The sequence below is a fragment of the Nerophis ophidion genome, linkage group LG23, assembly GCF_033978795.1.
Source record: "Nerophis ophidion isolate RoL-2023_Sa linkage group LG23, RoL_Noph_v1.0, whole genome shotgun sequence".
Lineage (NCBI taxonomy): Eukaryota > Metazoa > Chordata > Actinopteri > Syngnathiformes > Syngnathidae > Nerophis > Nerophis ophidion.
This window is the reverse complement of record NC_084633.1, coordinates 14,975,680-14,997,143: the sequence shown is the minus strand read 5'-3', so window position 1 is coordinate 14,997,143 and position 21,464 is coordinate 14,975,680. Positions and strand designations below refer to the sequence as shown.

The 21,464-nt window shown below is 40.8% G+C and overlaps 1 protein-coding gene across 2 annotated transcripts; it reads right to left on the bottom strand.

Annotated features, from left to right (window-relative positions):
- Nucleotides 1–10,090: 10,090 nt before the first annotated feature.
- ccdc137 (coiled-coil domain containing 137) lies at nucleotides 10,091–20,938 on the bottom strand. Of its 2 annotated transcripts, XM_061884953.1 has the most exons (7): nucleotides 20,760–20,938; nucleotides 18,941–19,000; nucleotides 17,235–17,371; nucleotides 16,930–17,155; nucleotides 14,106–14,188; nucleotides 10,932–11,011; nucleotides 10,091–10,847 (listed from the first exon to the last, which is right to left on the bottom strand). In XM_061884953.1, exons 1-7 carry the CDS (start codon nucleotides 20,825–20,827, stop codon nucleotides 10,653–10,655), a joined length of 849 nt encoding a protein of 282 aa, XP_061740937.1. In that variant the 5' UTR covers nucleotides 20,828–20,938; the 3' UTR covers nucleotides 10,091–10,652. The 2 variants fall into 2 exon arrangements, with proteins under 2 accessions (XP_061740937.1, XP_061740938.1); XM_061884954.1 differs by lacking the exon at nucleotides 18,941–19,000 and having other exon boundaries at nucleotides 20,760–20,937.
- Between the last annotated feature and the right edge of the window lie 526 nt (nucleotides 20,939–21,464).

The window sequence follows — 21,464 nt, the reverse complement described above, 5'->3', positions numbered from 1 at the left end:
TACTTACGTATAAAATACTACACGGTCTAGCTCCAGCCTATCTTGCTGATTGTATTGTACCATATGTCCCGGCAAGAAATCTGCGTTCAAAGGACTCCGGCTTATTAGTGATTCCCAAAGCCAAAAAAAAGTCTGCAGGCTATAGAGCGTTTTCCGTCTCTGCGCTGCTGATCCGCCTCCGCTTGGGATGGTTTCCTGCTGGCTCCGCTGTGAACGGGACTCTCGCTGCTGTGTTGGATCCGCTTTGGACTGGACTCTCACGACTGTGTTGGATCCATTATGGATTGAACTTTCACAGTATCATGTTGGACCCGCTCGACATCCATTAATTTCCTCCTCTCCAAGGTTCTCATAGTCATCATTGTCACCGACGTCCCACTGGGTGTGAGTTTTCCTTGCCCTTATGTGGGCCTACCGAGGATGTCGTAGTGGTTTGTGCAGCTCTTTGAAACACTAGTGATTTAGGGCTATATAACATTGATTGATTGATTGATTGATATTGCTCTTTTATTCGGCACTACCACGAGCTAATGCAAGACAATGTTCTTATCTGTAATGTAAAGTTCAAATTTAAATGACAATAAAAGGAAATCTAAAATAAGTCTAAAAAAAACATGAACGTCACACCCCCATATTTTACAATCAGGCGAAACGCAACAAACAGCGAAATATGAACGCGAAGGGTACAACAAAAACCACCAACAATCTGATATATCACTGAAATTTAGAACTTTGTTGTAAAAATCTCCTTCCGCGTCTGGTCCTGACACCCGCATTTCAGGCTGGAAACACTCCGTGGAAATGCTCTCCACCCACACTGCTTGGTGCCTCGTCTGAGCTGCTCTGACTTAGATCACCGTAGTAACTAGTACATCATACAAAAAGCGCAGATTCCAACCATTAAAATACTTTGTATAGTTCAAGACTTGTGGTAATTTGCAAACATTACTGCACATCATAATGGCAGCTACAGTTCCCATCTTAAAGATCTTTAAAAAATTATTTGGGAATGTCCGACGGGCCAGATTGAAAAGTTCAACCAGCCGCGTAATAATAATAATAATACATTTTACTTATAAGGCACCTTTCTGGGCACTCAAGGACACCGTACAAAATTAAAACAACAAAATCAAATTGGATAAAAACGACAACAACAACAAAGATAGATAAGATGATGGCTTCCTGTGCACTTAAGATGTGACTTTAAGGTTTTACTACTTACGTATAAAATACTACACGGTCTAGCTCCAGCCTATCTTGCCGATTGTATTGTACCGTATGTCCCGGCAAGAAATCTGCGTTCAAAAGACTCCGGCTTATTAGTGATTCCTAGAGCCCAAAAAAAGTCTGCGGGCTATAGAGCGTTTTCCGTTCGGGCTCCAGTACTCTGGAATGCCCTCCCGGTAACAGTTCGAGATGCTACCTCAGTAGAAGCATTTAAGTCTCACCTTAAAACTCATCTGTATACTCTAGCCTTTAAATAGACCTCCTTTTTAGACCAGTTGATCTGCCGCTTCTTTGCTTTCTCCTATGTCCCCCCCTCCCTTGTGGAGGGGGTCCGGTCCGATGACCATGGATGAAGTACTGGCTGTCCAGAGTCGAGACCCAGGATGGACCGCTCGTCGGGACCCAGGATGGACCGCTCGCCATGTCGGTTGGGGACATCTCTACGCTGCTGATCCGCCTCCGCTTGAGATGGTTTCCTGTGGACGGGACTCTCGCTGCTGTCTTGGATCCGCTTGAACTGAACTATCGCGGCTGTGTTGGAGCCACTATGGATTGAACTTTCACAGTATCATGTTAGACCCGCTCGACATCCATTGCTTTCGGTCCCCTAGAGGGGGGGGTTGCCCACATCCACATCCTCTCCAAGGTTTCTCATAGTCAGCATTGTCACTGGCGTCCCACTGGATGTGAATTCTCCCTGCCCACTGGGTGGGAGTTTTCCTTGCCCTTTTGTGGGTTCTTCCGAGGATGCTGTAGTCGTAATGATTTGTGCAGTCCTTTGAGACATTTGTGATTTGGGGCTATATAAATAAACATTGATTGATTGATTGATGATTACAGTGAATAAGCAGTCAGGACTAGGTGTGTTTTGAGTCTTGATTTGAAGAGGGATATTGAGTCTAAGATATGAAGGTCTGGTGGTAAACAGTTCCAAAGATGTGGGGCAGAGCAGCTGAAAGCTCGGGCGCCCATGGCGACAATTAAATAAGGGGACAGTGAGATGGATGGATGAAGAAGATCTTAGGGAATGTGAGGGCGTGGCGATATGGAGCAGGTCAGAGAGATATGACGGACAGGTTATGGATGGCTTTGAAAGTGAGATTTACTTTAAAGTGGATACGATGTTTGATGGATAGCCAGTGGAGTTGCTGCAGAACAGGGGTGATGTGCTGGATTGAAGGGGTTCTGGTGATTATCAATCAATCAATCAATCAATCAATCAATGTTTACTTATATAGCCCTAAACCACTAGTGTCTCAAAGGGCTGCACACACCACAACACAAAGCACTACGACATCCTCGGTAGGCCCACATAAGGGCAAGGAAAACTCACACCCAGTGGGACGTCGGTGACAATGATGACTATGACAACCTTGGAGAGGACGAAAGAAATGGATGTCGAGCGGGTCTAACATGATACTGTGAAAGTTCAATCCATAGTGGATCCAGCACAGCCGCGAGAGTCCAGTCCAAAGCGGATCCAACACAGCAGCGAGAGTCCCGTCCACAGCGGAGCCAGCAAGAAACCATCCCAAGCGGAGGCGGATCAGCAGCGCAGGGATGTCCCAAGCGGAGGCGGATCAGCAACGCAGGGAAGTCCCAAGCCGATACACAGGCAAGCGGTCCATCCTGGGTCCCGACTCTGGACGAGCGGTCCATCCTGGGTCCCGACTCTGGACAGCCAGTACATCATCCATGGCCATCGGACCGGACCCCCTCCACAAGGGAGAGTGGGACATAGGAGAAAAAGAAAAGAAACGGCAGTTCAACTGGTAAAATAATCAATTATCTGAAGTTTGCGAAGAGACTTGTGAGGGGGACCAAACAGGAGAGAGTTGCAGTAGTCCAGGCGAGAGGTGACCAGGCTATGGAATAGTATGGCAGCAGTGTGTGGGGTAAGGGATGGGCGAAGTAGATTAATGTTTGGTAGATGAAAGTAAGCAGACCGGGTAATGTTGTTTATGTGGGCTTGAAAGGAGAGTGTGCTGTCGAAGATGACACCCAGACTCTTGACTTGGGAGAAGGGTGAGACAGAGAAATTGCCGAGAGTAACGGACAAGCTGTTGGTTTTGGCAAGAATGTTTTTCGTACCGACAAATAAGATTTCGGTTTTATTACTATTGAGTTGAAGGAAATTGGATGAGAACCATTCCTTGAGTTCACTGAGGCATCTGTAAGTGAGGAAGGAGGAAGAGAAGCAGTTGGTTTGGTTGAAATGTAGAGCTGGGTGTCATCTGCATAACAGTAAAAATGTATTTTAAATTTAAGGAAAATATTGTCAAGGGGAAGAATGTAAATGATAAAAAGCAGGGGACCAAGAACAGAGCCCTGGGGGACACCAGAGGAAACGGGAGACGGAGGAGATTTGAATGAACGGAGTTGAACAAACTGAGTGCGGTCGGAGAGATATGATCTGAACCAGTGAAGGGGTGTGCTAGTGATGCCATCTGGCCTCACTTAGCCAAGGTCTGCACTAGGACCATGCTCACACCGCATCACATTAAGGTCACCTATGTGGCAAATGCAAAAAAACACACTGCTGCTGTTTCTTTTTCAGGTCTTCATCCTAATACTGTCAACATGGGTTGATTGGCAACACTAAATTGGCCCCAATGTGTGAATGTGAGTGTGAATGTTGTCTGTGTTGGCCCTGTGATAAGATGGCGACTTGTCCAGGGTATAATCCGCCTTGCGCTTCGAATGCAGCAGGGATAGGCTCCAGCACCCTCGCGACCCCGAGAGGGACAAGCGGTAGAAAAACGTATGGATGGCTGAATAAGAATGATGAAATCATAACATTGCGCTCTAATAGTGTGCCCAAGAATACATAGAAAACCACGCCCTTCCCGGCCTATGCCACAAAGCCATGTTATTTGTAGTGCCTTCAAATATTAACATATGTAGTACGGCTAGAAAAACAATAATCAGTTTTTTCCTTCACAATACTGTAAGGTAATTAATAATATTTTGTCATGTACGCTGTAAAATAAATTCCAGGATTTCACGATATTTAACAGTATTTTTCACAGTAAAATGCTCTATTCAAAATGTACAATAACATTACAAAAAATGACTGTAAAACGATCAATATTCCTATATTTCACATGTAATATCACAACAAATAATTGTAAATTCCAACTGATTTGTCTCTTAGGGGGTTCCGTAGACCACGTTGCACACTCTTGTACTGGAGTTGGCACCAAATATAATAAAATTATAATTGTGAAATTACCTTTATTGTAATTAACTGTGAAATCCCAGCTCTGCAGTTTACAGTGAATTACTGGAAATATTACTGCGAAAGTAATGCATTAAAGTAATGAACTCAAATCCACCTCACGGTGACACATCATGAGTGGGTCTCATTTGGGGCGTTGAGGGGATCCGGTTGGGTGGCTGCAGGATTAGGTCTCTGCTTTTTGCAGATGATGTGGTCCTGATGGCTTCATCTGGCTAGGATCTTCAGCTCTCGCTGGATCAGTTAGCAGCAGAGTGTGAAGCGACTGGGAAGAAACTTAGCACCTCCAAGTCCGAGTCCACGGTTCTTGCCCGGAAAAGGGTGGCGTACCATCTACGGGTTGGGGAGGAGACCATGTGGAAGAGTTCAAGTACCTCAGAGTCTTGTTCACGAGTGATCGTGAGCTTGACTGGCGGATCGGTGCGGCGTCTTCAGTATGGCGGACGCTATATCGATCCTTTGTGGTGAAGAAGGAGCTGAGCCGGAAGGCAAAGCTCTCGATTAGGGTCGATCTACGTTCCCATCCTTACCTATGGTCATGAGCTTTGGGTTATGACAGAAAGGACAAGATCACGCATACAAGCGGTCGAAAATAGTTTCCTCCGCCGGGTGGAAGGGCTCTCTCCCTTAGAGATAGGGGGAGAAGCTCAAAGTAAAGCCGCTGCACCTTCCTCCACATCGAGAGAGCCAAATGAGCCATTTCCAACCAGTAAAAGGCCACAGGGAAGATCCAGGAGATGTTGGGTGTTATGTCTCCCGGCTAGCCTGGGAACACCTCGGGATCCCCCGAGAGGAGCGAGACGAAATGGCTGGGGAGAGGGAAGTCTGAGCTTCACTGCTTAGGCTGCTGCCCCCGCAACCCGACCTTGGATAAGCGCACGAAGATGGATGGATGAGTAGGTGTTTCGGGTCTTTAATCATCACACCCTCACCTGGGCGACCCAGCAGGGGGTGATCAGACCCCTGCTTGTGTCCAAATCGTGCACCACAGATCCCTCGCTATGGATTTGCAGCCGCCAGGGGGATTTTTCTGCGACCTCGAGGATGTTTTTGGGGGATTTTTTTGACTGCAGTCCTCTGATACCAAGGAGTTTAACACTCACTGAAGCGGGTGCCCTGCAAAACCTCTGCAACCAATTTTGTTTAGTTCACAGCTGGATTTCATGCCACTGCTTCGGCACTCTCGGGGAGCTCGGAGTATTTGGTCGTTTTGCGCTCATTGACTTGGTCAGTCCGGGCCTCTCAGGGGACAGTCAACTTTAACAGCACCACTTACTTGCATTGACGCCAATGTTAACACCATGTCTGGGCGGACTGAAGGGGTAGCGATGTTGGCCAGGAACCCGGTCAACTTGGAGCTGACAGTCATGGGTGGTGGAGAGGAGCCACCCTGATGAGTTGGGCTGGTGGCTTGCCTTCTGCCCTTCTCTGATAAGGGTACTGGACTGCTTTGGAGCGATCTGGGACTTGCTGTTGTGTATCCCTGTGCAGATGGAACGCGTCAAGGTTTGAAAAATTCTGTCGTGGTGCTAGCGATACAGCCTCTGCCCTAAAGTCTTTGGGTAACAGCTCAGGATTTGCGCCAAGGCTCACCTCTTCTGGCACAGGTTGCATTCCGGAGCATCGGCTGGGACCCAGGTATGCAGGTCGGCCGGGTTTGGAAGAACATTAAACACAGATTGTAAGAGGTACTTTGTGTGCAGGTGTTCAGCTCTACCCAGGTGAGTTTGCAAGGTTTCCATGTTCTCACTTTGACCATCTTGCTTCGACGTTCTTCGTCTACCTCTGCACGGATCTTATCTTGGACCAGTTGGCGATTCTCATTCTCCAGATTCAGAAAATCTAGAAAAATTACTGGACGTAACGATATTACAGACCTTCGATCCCTCAGGCAGTACTGCATCAAAACGCGACATCAGTGTGTAAATGATATCACCACATAGCCTCAGGAACACTTCAGAAAACCACTGGCCTGCCTGTAGTGCAGACCTGTCAGAATTCCACCTGAAAAGCTTCAAATATTGGTCTCCTCAGTTCCCAAACATCTACTGAGTGTTGTTCAAAGGAAAGGCCATGTAACACAGTGGTAAAAATGCCCCTTTGCCAACTTTTTTGCAATGTGTTGCTGCCATAAATTCTAAGTTAATGATTATTTACAAAAAAAAAAATAGTTTGTCAGAACATTAAATATCTTGTCTTTGCAGTCTATTCAAATGATTATAAGTTGAAAAAGATTTTGGGTTTTGTATTTACAAATGTCCGCTTTAATAAGCCTCGCCTCACCTGACTTCGGGTTGACGCTGCGATGTAAAAAACACATTTAAACAACACAGTCCACTATGGAACCTATAATGAAATAGGTGGGAGCAACAAAGGCTACTATACGTTTGCTTTGTCTGACCTTATGGCAGCATGAGAAACTATGTGGGTTGCAAACACCACACACATAAATGAACAAACATGTAGTATTCTATTTTTAGGTGATATGAAAGAGCCATCAAAGGAGCACACTGCACTAATTTATGTATTCCACACAGAGGTACAATTATAGTCATCACACGCTTGCACACAGTGCTGCTTAGTGCATAGCAGCAGGCCGATCCCCCTCCAACAACCACACGGCTAAGTACTAGCAGCCTCTGAACCTCACTGACAAGGACATCTTTGTGCACAAACTGGAAGTACATTATTAGGACACGTGGTTGGAAAAGGATAAATTAGGGATGGGTATAATGATTGATTGTTCTGTCGAATGGGCACTCGTGATTCAATCAGAACTAGTTTCAGAATCAGAACCAGAATCAGAAATACTTTAATGATATTAATTTGCTGTCTAAAGAAGAAAGATGTGACTATGTAATCCATTTGGGGTCTTCAAAGTGGCCTAGTCTCCTTTTTAGTGAACATAATACAACTGGAAAAAAACGGATTTCCTGGAGCCTTTTATGTGGTATTATCTGATATTAAACAATGTTAGTTTCTCAGGATTGAAATGTTCTTGTGTTGGGAGTCATTGGTCTGGACCCCAGGATCCAGAGCAAGGAAGGTGTTGTGCAGGTAAAAGCCCCTTTTCTGAGGGAAAAAACAAGGGAAGGCTTAAGAAATCTGGTGCAGTATGGAAGTGCACAGAGAACAAACGTTTGTCAAGGTACTGAAGTGCATTAAATAACTCATATGTTTTACGTATGGTGAATGTACATGTTCATCTTGGAGAAAGCAAACCACTAAGTTTAAGTAAATTGTGGTATTACATTTATAGCACATAAGATAAGGCCCCTTAGTTTGACTTTCGCTGGTGGATTGGATCACTTCTCGTAGGAAAGAGGCCCTAATTGGGACTTCGGAATGCAAAAGTGATAGCCCTATTCTTGGGAAAAGACTAACTGTCTAGTTCGATGCCAACATTTAAGTAATGACTTAAAGCAGTTGATTTCCAGACAGTTACACATGAACATTTCCTTTTATGGTTAGGATGTGCTCACCTGACGCCGCACACACACAAAGACAGGAAGGAGGAATATAAAACTGATGGTTTGGTTTCTCCAAGTTTGGAGTGCCTCATTTCTTTGACTTGGCCTCCTCCAGGTACTGCAGTCCTGTATAATGACACTCGCTTGTAACAAAGCAACTTTTTGTTCAACAAATCGACATCTCTTTTGATCCAGCCGCACTGCCGTGTTGCTTTTCTGCCCGGGAGGGCGTGACAAGACCAGAAATACACATCAGTACAAAGCAAAATGAGGGGAAACTGGTGAAACGAAATAAGCTGCATTAAGTAAAAGAAAACCAGTTTGTTTGCAGGAAACCAAACAGAAAGTGAAGGTGCAGCAAAACAAGGAATCCAACAGGAGGTAGGACCAAAATAGGTGCACCAGGACCGGAAAAGATACAAAATCCAGAAACTTGAGAGTTCTTGGACCAATTCCAGCATCCACCTGCTCCCAGTGCCACCCACTCTGGTTTAAATGTAAAAATTAGATATTGGGTTTCACTATGTAAAGTGCTTTGAGTCACTAGAGAAAAAGCGCTATATAAATATAATTCCCTTCACTTCATCTGCCATCCAAGTCGCTGTCATTGTGTCCTTAGGCAAGACACTTCAATCACCTTGCTCCCAGTGCCCACTACCTTTGTATAATAATGTAAACAAGAGTTAAGAACATTTCAGTTTCCAATCCGATTCAAAATACTACTCTTTCTAAATGTATCCACACTATGCTATGCAAAGAGGATGGAGATAAGCATGGTTTAAATGTAAAAATTAGATATTGGGTTTCACTATGTAAAGTGCTTTGAGTCACTAGAGAAAAAGCGCTATATAAATATAATTCCCTTCACTTCATCTGCCATCCAAGTCGCTGTCATTGTGTCCTTAGGCAAGACACTTCAATCACCTTGCTCCCAGTGCCCACTACCTTTGTATAATAACGTAAACAAGAGTTAAGAACATTTCAGTTTCCAATCCGATTCAAAATACTACTCTTTCTAAATGTATCCACACTATGCTATGCAAAGAGGATGGAGATAAGCATGTATTCTTAGGGAAATTAATCCAAATTGTTTGCAAATTTAAGCCTTCGGATGCAAGTTGGGTGTCTTAAGTTTGTCGTCACTGACTTGTTACTTCACGAGACGGACATATGTTAGTATTTCAGTAAGCGACTCCATGCAACCCAAATTCTCCTGACAGCAAAACCACCATGAAGCCAAGAGCCGTCATGCAGCACATGCATTGGACACATGTGAAGCATGACCTCAGCACTCACTACTCGCCTTCAAAAACAGCTGCCTACTCTTGTTGCCGTGGCGACCTTTAAGCTGACAAACACAGGCAGAGACTTAAGCAAGGATTTGCTGGCCAAAGCTAATCAAACAAACATGCTCAAACACAAACAACGCTACTTCTTCTTATATTGAGTATACAAGCAGCACCAACAAAATATTTGTTATTTTAAATTTGTCGCCAGAGGTCAATCATTACAACAAAGACTTTGTTCATGGCCGGATTGAGTGTAAACCTTTAAAGGATTACTTGCGCAAATATCAAGGGGCCACATGCTAATAAGAGCTCTAGGTTTGCACACACCAGACGAAAATCACGTCTGGCAACAGGCTCACACAAAAGGGCATATGAATCATATGAATTAGGTTTTTTTTCACTTAAAATTAACCCTCCATTTATCCATCCTTTTTCTACCGCTTGTCCCTCTCCGGTTATTTGCAATAGTTTTACCATTTAATACAATTTTTAATATTATTAACATAAGACAACGCCATTTCAACACATTAAGTCGATTTCAGTCGATTGGATGTAAAGCGTGTGTAAATATTTCTGAGGGCGGGGGTCCATAGGTTAAATTACATTCCTAAAAGGGTTCATGAATCAAAAAAGCAGTGATCAAAATTATCTCAGCAAGTGTTTGTCTTTGGCCTATATGTTATGCAATCATAAAAAAAGGTATCAGTGATGTCAAAGAAGAAATATAGAACCACACTTACCTCAGAAACAGGAAAGGGTCTGGCTGCTCAGTATATTTGCAATAAAGTGCTCGTATTTAAATAACATATTGCAACCACTAAGTATGGATGTTTTACAAAGAGATTTTTTGCAAACAAACAGCTTCAAAAGGTGGGTAGTTTCACTTTATTTTGTATACTATACAGTTCATAAAGTTTATGGTGGCAGCAGTTTCAGGCTGGACCAAATACATTTAACGTGAATGAGGAAAATGTGTTATAAATGAGAAAATGGAGGTTCTGTACAGGATAGTAAATGTGTATTTTTCTCACAATCTGGTAATATTTGTCGGTCAACTAAAATTTAGTAAAAATAACTCAGACAAAATGTACTTACATTTTTTAAATTTAATGAAAATCCTGTAAAAGTATTTTACTGAAAGAACATGAGTTCTGAAACACTGCCACCTAGTGCATCTCAGAGGTACTGTATACACATTAGGCAACCCTGTATGTTTTATCCTGTAAAAAATGAATGGACATGATCCAAGGGGAGAACACATGTAAAGATGCTTGTGAGCATATTGTACATCATGATATGTATTTGTCTTTTCAAGACAACATTATTTGAATATGTGCTCAGATGCAAATGTCTGCTTCCTCCTGACTTTCACCCACTTCCCAGTCACTAATGCACTTACAAAAACATGAATGATGACACTGATTTCAATCACTGGAGAGCCTTAAATTTTAAAGTCCTCGCCTGTTCCTGTCGCTGCAGTTTCTGTTTCTTTAGGAGGCGGTAGGCCTGCACTGCCCGCTCCCTCTCCTCCTCCATGATCCTCTGCCTGGCCATGGAGGGACTGGCGGTGGACGTCATTGTGTAGCCGAGCAGCGAGTTGAGAAGCAGGTCTTTAGTGCCCTTCTGGTGGTTGGAAGGTTAAGAGGAGAGAAATGTTAAGACTGAACATGTAATGCCTGTTAAACTGTCATTCACAGTTTGTTTTACCTGAGGTTTGATGGATGCTTTCCTGGGTTTGCTGGTCAGAGAAGGTGGTTCCATGGAAACCTCTCCAAAGGGAATATCATCTGCAGACATAAGTGTAATAAATAGGGATGTCAAACAATTAAAATATTTAATTGTGATTAATCGCACTTTGTCCATAGTTAACTCAAAATGAATCGCTATATCGCAGAAAGATATAATTTTTCGCCATTAATAAGTGTACTCTAGACAGATCAGATCATTTTTAAAGTTTTTAATAATATGACTGGACAATTAATTTGCTTTAATTACATTTTTTTTTAAACAATATGCTTTTTGAAACAGATCAACATGAAAAGGATATCAACACATTTGTAAAGAGAATAAATAAATACTTGCAGAAAGTCTGTGTCTTGCCAGATTTTCTATTTTTTAGGAATACAGAATTTGTATTCTTACTTTACAGTAGGAGCACTTGCATTTAGAGGAAAGGAGCTACATTCCCATGTTTAGATAGCAGTCTCAAACATTAATAACAACACGTGGATTGTTACAATCGTGCTTTTATTGTCAAAGATGTTAAGTGATATTATTTTCTGCATGACTAAATGTTTCTGATATTCTGTACTTTACATGTTGTACAAGTTAGTAGTAGTAGTTTATTTTGGACATATTAAAATCAAAAGACAAAAACTATGGAAAAAAGGAAATAATCCCGATAACATTACAGTAAGGTACATAAAAGAAACAAATATTTCACAATGAAAACACATACAAAATGAAAACAATACATAATGGTTAGGTTTTTTTTTCCATATCCAAAAAGAAGTGGAAAGAATTGAAACATATTTACTCCCATCCCTTAATTATGAATAAAAAAAATAGCTTTCGTATCATCATCATTATTATTGTATACAATGATACATTGACCGGTCTTAATAAATGATATCATCAACCATCTTTTACCCACTATACACTTTATTTTGCTTTATATGTAATTTGTACTGTTTGTAGTTCCACAAAATAATTACATTTCAACAGTTTTGAATGTAAGAAAAATGTATTTGTGTGAACCCTATATCCTGCCTTATGAATGAACCGTATTGCTTTCTTCTGCAGGGTGATGAGTGGATATAGTGTGCTTATGGAATTATTGCCCCACACTTCTGCACAGTAATGCAAGTCAATGGCATTCAATTCATAGCTATCAGAACAGGTTATAAAAGAACATTCCATAGCGATGGAATTATTGTGTAGTCAACTGTAATAACCCAATGTGGGCTGCAGAGGGCAGTGGTAGGCATGCCTTCAGTATTAAACCTTGTCTCAGTGGTAGCAAAGACAAAGACAAGTTTGTTCAAGAGGCTTCCTTCTTCATTATCATCGCTGCTATTTCAATAAACTTAATTTCCATCTGCCAAAAAACATGTAGTTAGGTAGAAATATCACAGAATAACACGGATTTGCCTGATTGTACTGTAAGACGATTTTTCATTGTTTTGTAGATTAAAAAGGATGTGAAGCATAGCACCATCACTGAGAAGCCACCAACAGAACGTGCGTGATTGATATGAGAAAAGACTTGACAAGTGTTGATGAAAATCTCAGATAAAAGTGACTTCATATTTACTCTATAGCATCTTTGTTTCTGCTGAGCTTGTATTCCATCTTACTAAAGCAGTTCTAATAACAATTTACATTCGGTCCATCCATTTTCTACCGCTTGTCCCTTTCGAGGTCGTTAGGGGTGCTGGAGCCTATCTCAGTATTTTATGTTAGAAATGCACTTAACTGTAAACCAAACATGGACAAGAAGCTTCTCTTCAGTCCAAGCAGCAATGCACGCTCAGCGTTTGCTCTAAAGTTTTTGTCTCACAGCAATTGAAGGTAAAATTGTCTTGTCCGGAGAACGACTTGCCATGGCCTTGGATCTGAGATTTCTATAAGGTACCCCTTTTTTTTGTGCAGTTCTGCTAGCTATTTTCGAGCCTGTGGCTCAACAGTAACTAGACGCCATTACACATGTGACGAAATGTGTTAAAGGGGAACATTATCACAATTTCAAAAGGGTTAAAAACAATAAAAATTAGTTCCCAGTGGCTTGTTGTATTTTTCGAAATTTTTTTCAAAATTTTACCGGTCTCCGAATATCCCTATAAAAAGCTTTAGTGCTTGATTTTCGCTATTTGCGATGCGACTATCCATTTCCCTGTGACGTCATACAGTGCTGCCAATGTAAACAAACAATTGTGAATACCACAGCAAGATATAGCGACATTAGCTCGGATTCAGACTCGGATTTCAGCGGCTTAAGCGATTCAAAAGATTATGCATGTATTGAAACGGATGGTTGGAGTATGAAAGTATTGAAGAAGAAACTGAAGATATTGAGCGAATAGCTATTGACGCTATTCATAGCCATAGCATGGCCGAATAGCTGCGTTAGCATCGCCGATAAAATGTGCGGACCAAACGATCAGGACGATATACCAAGTTTCCCATGTCTTTGTATATTTTCTTACCTCGCACAGGAAACAGTTATTGGCATCTAGCCTTCCCGGCGAACCTTTACCGACCATATTTTTCTCTTTTCTGGGATGCTGTTGAACACATGCAATAGTTTCCCGCATTTTTTGAGAGTGACGCATTCACCATGCAGCACAACTTGGGATGTCACGGTATAAACATTTCTTACCACGGTTATTGTAAACAAAATTATCACAGTTATTATTATTGCACTAATTTTAAATGTGCTCCAAATTTTCAAAAACTACATATATTGAAATATTTTAACAAAGTTTTATTTAAAAAAAAACAACAAAAAAAACACCACATTCAAAACGTGAAAAAAAAATCACCCACAAAAGGGCACATCCTGAAGAAACCGTCAGAAAGCGGCTTGAAGATGGTCTGTAAAACATAATCTAGACAACATTTTGCCCAAAGAACCACCATTACATGTATTGTAGACCACAATGAAGTGTTTTCATTGTAGAATAATAACATGACCCCTTTAAAGTGCCTTACAATCTGATGCACCTTTTGTATGACAATAGACCTTAATAGACCCGCTCGTTGGCAGTGCGCCTTATAAAATCCGGTGCGCCGTATTGTCCGGAAAATATGGTACTTTATTTATGTAAATGTTATACTGCTTTTAGGGACTTTTTTATCCTGTATTGACTGACGAGTTCCTACCTTTGAACCTCTCTTTTTCCACCTCGGCCTCTTGTTGGTCCAACTTCTTCTGCTTTCGTTTTTGTAATCTTAATTTGTCATACCTGTGGTACAAAAGAAGAAACAGATGAGACATTATATACCTGAGAAGATCATCATATTGCTTCAAAACCCTACTTTAATGGTTATTCAAACTTCCTATAAGCAAGTTGAAGTGTTTCTGCCTGTTTGTTTTATTTAAATTTTCATATTTAAGGACTTAAAGGGGTCATATAATGATTGTTTTCCATATTTAAAACACTTCATTGTGGGTCTACATAACATGTTATGATGGTTCTTTACAAAATTTCATGCAATAATTATATTTTATAGCACGTTTTCAAGCAGCTTTTTGCCTGTCCCCGTTTAGACTGGACACTGAATATGATTTATTTTCGCACAAAGTGACACAGACCTAAACGCTCCAAAAGGCTTCAAATCTGATCTTTTCACATCAGAAGGTATTCCAAATCTGACTGGAATCTGATCTTTTAAAATGTGACGGCAGTCTAAATGGACATGCGACCTAATTGTGACTTTTACGTCATCTTTCGTGTGTCATTTTTTTGCAATCGCCCTCTTCCTCCTCCTGCAGGTATTTTCCATCAGCTGCCTACTTCCTTTACACAACAGCCACGTCACAAACCCACTAAAACGCTGACCTGAGGATGCATATGCATGTACGAGCCAGTCTGCCCCACAACAAGAGAGGGGGGAAAAAAGAAGCTTATTGGCTATAGCAGTGGTTCTCAAATGGGGGTACGTGTACCCCTGGGCGTACTTGAAGGTATGCCACGGGGTACTTGAGATTTTTTTTTAAATATTCTAAAAACAACAATTCAAAAATCCTTTATAAATATATTTATTGAATAATACTTTGACAAAATATGAATGTAAGTTCATAAACTGTGAAAAGAAATGCAACAATGCAATATTCAGTGTTGACAGCTAGATTTTTTTTGTGGACATGTTCCATAAATATTGATGTTAAAGATTTTTTTTTTTGTGAAGAAATGTTTGAAATTAAGTTCATGAATCCAGATGGATCTTTATTACAATCCCCAAAGAGGTCCCTTTAAGTTGATGATTACTTCTATGTGTAGACATTTTTATTTATAATTGAATCACTTGTTTATTTTTCAACAAAATTTTAGTTATTTTTATATCTTTTTTTCCAAATAGTTCAAGAAAAGACCACTACAAATGAGCAGTATGTTGCATGGTTATACAATTTCATCAATCAGAAACTGATGACATAGTGCTGTATTTTACTTCTTTACCTCTTTTTTCCAACCAAAAATGCTTTGTTCTGATTAGGGGGTACTTGAATTAAAAAAATGTTCAGAGGGGGTACATCGCTGAAAAAAAGTTGAGAACCACTGGGCTATAACGCCAGACGATGGCTCTTGGTATTACATCATATATGGGGATATATCTGCTGACATCACATGGGCCAACACATCATAAAAGTATGAAGGAAGGCAAAATTGTTTTAATAAATATGTCCTTAATGCCTTCAAGGTTTGATTTCAAATGTTTGGGACTTATGCAGATCCCAAATACACAACAGCAGGTTACATATGTAAGAAAAGTTGGCTTTGCATAGCTTAGAATTAGAGATGTCCGATAATATCGGACTGCCGATATCATGCCTTTGCGTGCCGGCCCAATCACATAATATCAATCAATCAATGTTTATTTATATAGCCCCAAATCACAAATGTCTCAAAGGACTGCACAAATCATTACGACTACAACATCCTCGGAAGAACCCACAAAAGGGCAAGGAAAACTCACACCCAGTGGGCAGGGAGAATTCACATCCAGTGGGACGCCAGTGACAATGCTGACTATGAGAAACCTTGGAGAGGACCTCAGATGTGGGCAACCCCCCCCCCTCTAGGGGACCGAAAGCAATGGATGTCGAGCGGGTCTAACATGATACTGTGAAAGTTCAATCCATAGTGGCTCCAAGACAGCAGCGAGAGTCCCGTCCACAGGAAACCATCTCAAGCGGATCAGCAGGGTAGAGATGTCCCCAACCGATACGGCTTTTCACACACACAAGTGAATGCAATTCATACTTGGTCAATAGCCATAGATGTCACACTGAAGGTGGCCGTATAAGCAACTTTAACACTGTTACAAATATGCGCCACACTATGAACCCACACCAAAAAAGAATGACAAACACATTTCGGGGTATCCTCCACACCGTAACACAACATAAACACAACAGAACAAATATCCAGAACCCCATGCAGCACCAACTCTTCCGGGATGCTACAATATACACCCCCAACTACTACCTACAACCCCATCTCAACCCCGCCCACCTCAACCTCCTCATGCTCTTCCTGTGAGAGCATGTCCCAAATTCCAAGGGTCTGTTTTGAGGCATGTTAAAAAAAAATAACGCACTCTGTGACTCCAATAATAAATATGGCAGTGCCATGTAGGCATTTTTTTCCATAAATTGAGTTGATTTATTTTGGAAAACCTTGTTACATTGTTTAATGCATCCAGCAGGGCATCACAACAAAATTAGGCACAATAATGTGTTAATTCCACGACGGTATATATCGGTAGATATCGGAATCGGTAATTAAGAGTTGGACAATATCGGCAAAAAAGCCATTATCGGACATCTCTACTTAGGGTCAATATAGCTGCTGGTAGGAGTAGTTAACTAATTTGGTTACATGGTTAAAATGTGATTTTAGAAGTGAATTGTTTGTGCGGCCCAGCTTTACCCCAATACGCAAGTTGAGTTTGGGACTCCTTGTTTAAGACAAAGTATACTTACTCTTTTTTTTTTTTACACTTGCCATGGTCGACGGGCTTCTCTTGTGTCTCTTCATCCAGTTCAGGTTTCCGTTCCACTTGGTTGTTGGTGAGGAATAACACATGCTCGGACTCCATCTGCACGCGACTCAAGTACTTATGTACACTTTCGTCCGCTCTTTTCTTGAAATGTGGGACGGGTATGTCTTCGATCTCGGACGGCTCTGGCTTTCTTTTAGGAAATGCGCCTGAAAACAAGAAAAAAAAAAAATCTGAAAATGTACTAACACAATGGTGTATGTTCGTGTAAGTATGTTCTTTACTTACCAAAGTTAGCTTTTCTAGCACCAGTTTTCATTCTCTCCTTGCTCTTCATGATCTCCCGCAGCCTGAAAGGAATGTGTTCGAGATGGTCTTCTTGATTATCTTTTAGGGGGCGAGCATCTTGTTTCTGCTTCTTGGCACTGACATGTAAAAGAAGAATACATTTAAAAATATGAAGGGGCCTAGGGTCAGAACAATCCATGGGATGGTTGATTAAATTATAAAGTTATCGCCATCTGAAACACGGCTGACCATCATTGGGATGTTTTAAATCACAACAACGCCAATTGCTCTGATGTTGACACAAACCTAAAACACTGCTGGCATAACATCTCAGGGCATTCAATTGATCGCAACTGGACTGTTTGGTTTATCTTAGAAGACGTTTTCCCTCTCATCCGTGTTGGCTTCATCAGATAGTACAAATATTAGGGGTTTTGGCACCAGCCGCTAGACTAGATCTGACCAATCTACAGTTGTGGTCAAAAGCGTACATACACTTGTAAAGAACATGTCATGGCCGTTTTGAGTTTCCAATAACTTCTACAACTCTTATTTTCTTGTGATAGAGTGATTGCAGCACATGTTGGTCACAAAAAAACATTCATGAAGTTTGGTTCTTTTATGAATTAATTATGGGTCTACTGAAAATGTGACCAAATCTGATGGGTCAAAAGTATACATACAGCAATGTTAATATTTAGTTACATGTCCCTTGGCAAGTTTCACTGCAATAAGGCACTTTTGGTAGCCAACCACAAGCTTTTGGTTGAATTTTTGACCATTCCTCTTGACAAAATCGGTGCAGTTCAGCGAAATTTGTTGGTTTTCTGACATGGACTTGTTTCTTCAGCATTGTCCAGGACTTTGGGAAGGCCATTCTAAAACCTTCAGTCTAGCCTGATTTAGGCGTTCTTTTACCACTCTTGACATGTGTTTGGGGTCATTGTCCTGTTGGAACACCAAACTGTGCCTAAGACTGATGATTTTCAATCAATCAATGTATATTTATATAGCCCTAAATCACAAATGTCTCAAAGGGTTGCACAAGCCACAACTACATCCGCGGTTCAGCGCCCACATAAGGGCGCTGAAGAGCCTTTAAGTTTCAGCTTTGCAACCATACTCCCCCCGGAACCCAAAGACTTTGGTTACCCGGACGCTTGATTGATTTATTGACAAACGAAATAATAGTCAATAATAATAATAATAATAATAATAACAATAATGATAATGTCCAGGGTGTACGCCGCCTTCCGCCCGGATGCAGCTCAGATAGGCTCCAGTGACCCACCCCCGCGACCCAAACAGGACAAGCAGTAGAAAATGGATGGATGATAATAACAATAATAATAATGATAACACAGACAAAGTGCAGACTAGATAAAAACCAGTCCATCCATTTTTAATCGCTTATTCCCTTCAGGTTCGCGGGGGGCGCTGGTGCCTATCTCAGCTACAATCGGGCGGAAGGCAGCCTACACCCTGGACAAGTCGCCACCTCATCGCAGGGCCAACATACATAGACAGACAACATTCACACTCATTTTCACACACTAGGGCCAATTTAGTGTTGCCAATCAACCTATCCCCAGGTGCATGTCTTTGGAAGTGGGAGGAAACAGGAGTACCCGGAGGGAACCCATTCAGTCACGGGGAGAACATGCAAACTCCACACAGAAAGATCCCGAAGCCGGGATTAAACTCACGACTTCTCAGGACCTTCGTATTGTGAGGCAGACGCACTAACCCTTCTTCCACTGTTCTGCCTGGATAAAAAAACAATTAGTATAAATGTGAAAAAACTAAACATGGGAACACGATTGTTGCTCAACTAGCCACATTTTGGTTTGTTTTTTGAAAATGGTTTGATAACAACAGACTATCTTTAAATCTCAGTAAAACTAAAATAATGATATTGGGTAACAGTAGAAAAGAGCATCAGACACGAATACAAATAGACGGAGTAGATATTGAAAGGGTAAAAGTAATAGATGATAAAATGAACTGGAAATCTCATATACAAAACATACAACATAAGGTGGCAAAAAACATTTCACTAATGAAGAAAGCAAAATACGTCCTGGGCCAAAAATCACTTAATATTCTCTACTGCTCGCTAGTGTTACCATATCTGAGTTATTGTGCAGAAATATGGTGAAATAACTACAAATGTGCGCTACATTCGTTAACTGTGTTACAAAAAAGATCAATTAGAATAATACATAATGTTGGATGTAGAGAACATACAAACCCTTTATTTATTGAGTCAAAAATATTAAAGCTCGATGATTTGGTAAAATTGAAAACAGCTAAAATGATGCACAAAGCAAATTATAACCTGCTACCAAATTATGTACAACAATTCTTCTAAACTAAAGAAGATAAATATAACCTTAGAGGAATACCTAAATTAAAACATTTGTATGCACGTACAATACTTAAAACCTTTAGCATATCATTATGTGGATTTAAATCATGGAATGGATTAAGTAAAGAAGTTAAACATTGTACTGATATGACCCAGTTTAAGAGGCTGTTCAAATTGATAGTGCCTACAAAGTACAAAGAAGAAGAATTATGAGAAACACTTTCAACCCTATTGAAAATAAGATATTCTTTATCTCAGTTTGTTAATAATGACTGAATTAATTAATTACTTGTTACAAAACTGTTGTATTACTCATTCACGGATGTCATTTTATTTTAAAGGAGGTCAGTGGATGAATGTATATAATTGTAGACGCTCTGACGTGGGAAAGGGGTAGGATTAAATAAGCTTTGCTTCTTTCTACTCCTTTTCGGGCATGATGTGATGTGAAATGATGTGGGATATTTTGATGTATTATGTTGTAAGTGTGTTCATGTTCATGTTTGAAATAAACTAAGAAAGAAAGAAAGGGGCAGGTATACTTTTCAAAGTGTCACGTAGAGAGTTCCATAGTTGTGGTCCTTTTATTGAAAAGGCAGTCCGGGCAAAAAAAATATGTTCTACAGAATGGAGCGCAACAGTTGCCTTTTGATATAATACTACCACCATGCTTGACGGTAGACGTGGTGTTCCTGGGATTAAAGGCCTCACCTTTTCTCCTCCAAACATATTGCTGGGTATTGTGGCCAAACAGCGCAATTTTTTGTTTCATCTCACCACAGAACTTTCCTCCAGAAGGTCTTATCTTTGTCCATGTGATGTCAGACGAAAGATTAAAACAAAACAAACAAACAGTCCAGTTGCGATGGATTGACTGCCCTGAGATGACAACGACTTGGATGAATGAGAACATTAAGACATGCAAGCATAACATTAGCCACTAAAAGGCAAAGTGAGTAGGATAACTTATTAGAACTGTTTTACAAATTATTTCATACTTTAAACCGCAGAGAAGTCCGAGTAAACAGCATTTACTCCTTCGGTTTACATTAAATCTATCGAGACTTATTTTAGTAAATAGCGGGGCTAGCGAATAGCATGCTAGTGGCTAATGCTATCAGAGTTGCATTTGGCCAAATTTAGCGCCTTTAAGTTACCTTGCTCTCTCTCCGGCATTGTTACCCGCTTTCTCCGATTTCTTATTACGGTTCTTATTCTTCCCCATGGTGATACACGACGTTAATTTGTGGCATTAAAGTCAACATGTATATCACGTGTACTCCGTGGCTTTTAACCCTTGAACTGTCTACTTCTTCTTCTTCTTCTTCTTTTATTTTTATGGCAGTTGGCAAGCAACCTTCTGGTGTAAATTACCGCCACCTACTGTAATGGAGTGTGGACCGAGGTGGATCCCCACTCTATATTCTTTTATTTAACCCAGTGTTTTTTAAATATGTGTATATTGCTTTATATCCTATGTTTTCTGAATGCAGTCCTAATATACTTCCCACTTCTAAACTAATATTTTCTTTTGCTAACTTATTTTCCAGTATTTCTCTTTCTCTATTGTATTTCCTACATTGTATTAAAAACATGGTCAACATTCTCTATTTGATGGCAAAAATCACACAGTATGTTTTCCTATCAATTTTAGTAAGGACTCCGGCTTATTAGTGATTCCCAAAGCCCAAAAAAGGTCTGCGGGCTATAGAGCGTTTTCCGTTCGGGCTCCAGTACTCTGGAATGCCCTCCCGGTAACAGTTCGAGATGCCACCTCAGTAGAAGCATTTGAGTCTCACCTTAAAACTCATTTGTATACTCTAGCCTTTAAATAGACTCCCTTTTTAGACCAGTTGATCTGC

Coding starts and splice junctions, on each gene's coding strand:
- ccdc137 (XM_061884953.1), bottom strand. CDS start 20,827: ATGGGGAAGAATAAGAACCGTAATAAGAAATCGGAGAAAGCGGGTAAC. Junction 19,001..20,759: donor AATGCCGGAGAGAGAGCAAG/GTAACTTAAAGG, acceptor TTTTTTATCCAG/GCAGAACAGTGGAAGAAGGG. Junction 17,156..17,234: donor TGCTAGAAAAGCTAACTTTG/GTAAGTAAAGAA, acceptor TCTTGTTTTCAG/GCGCATTTCCTAAAAGAAAG.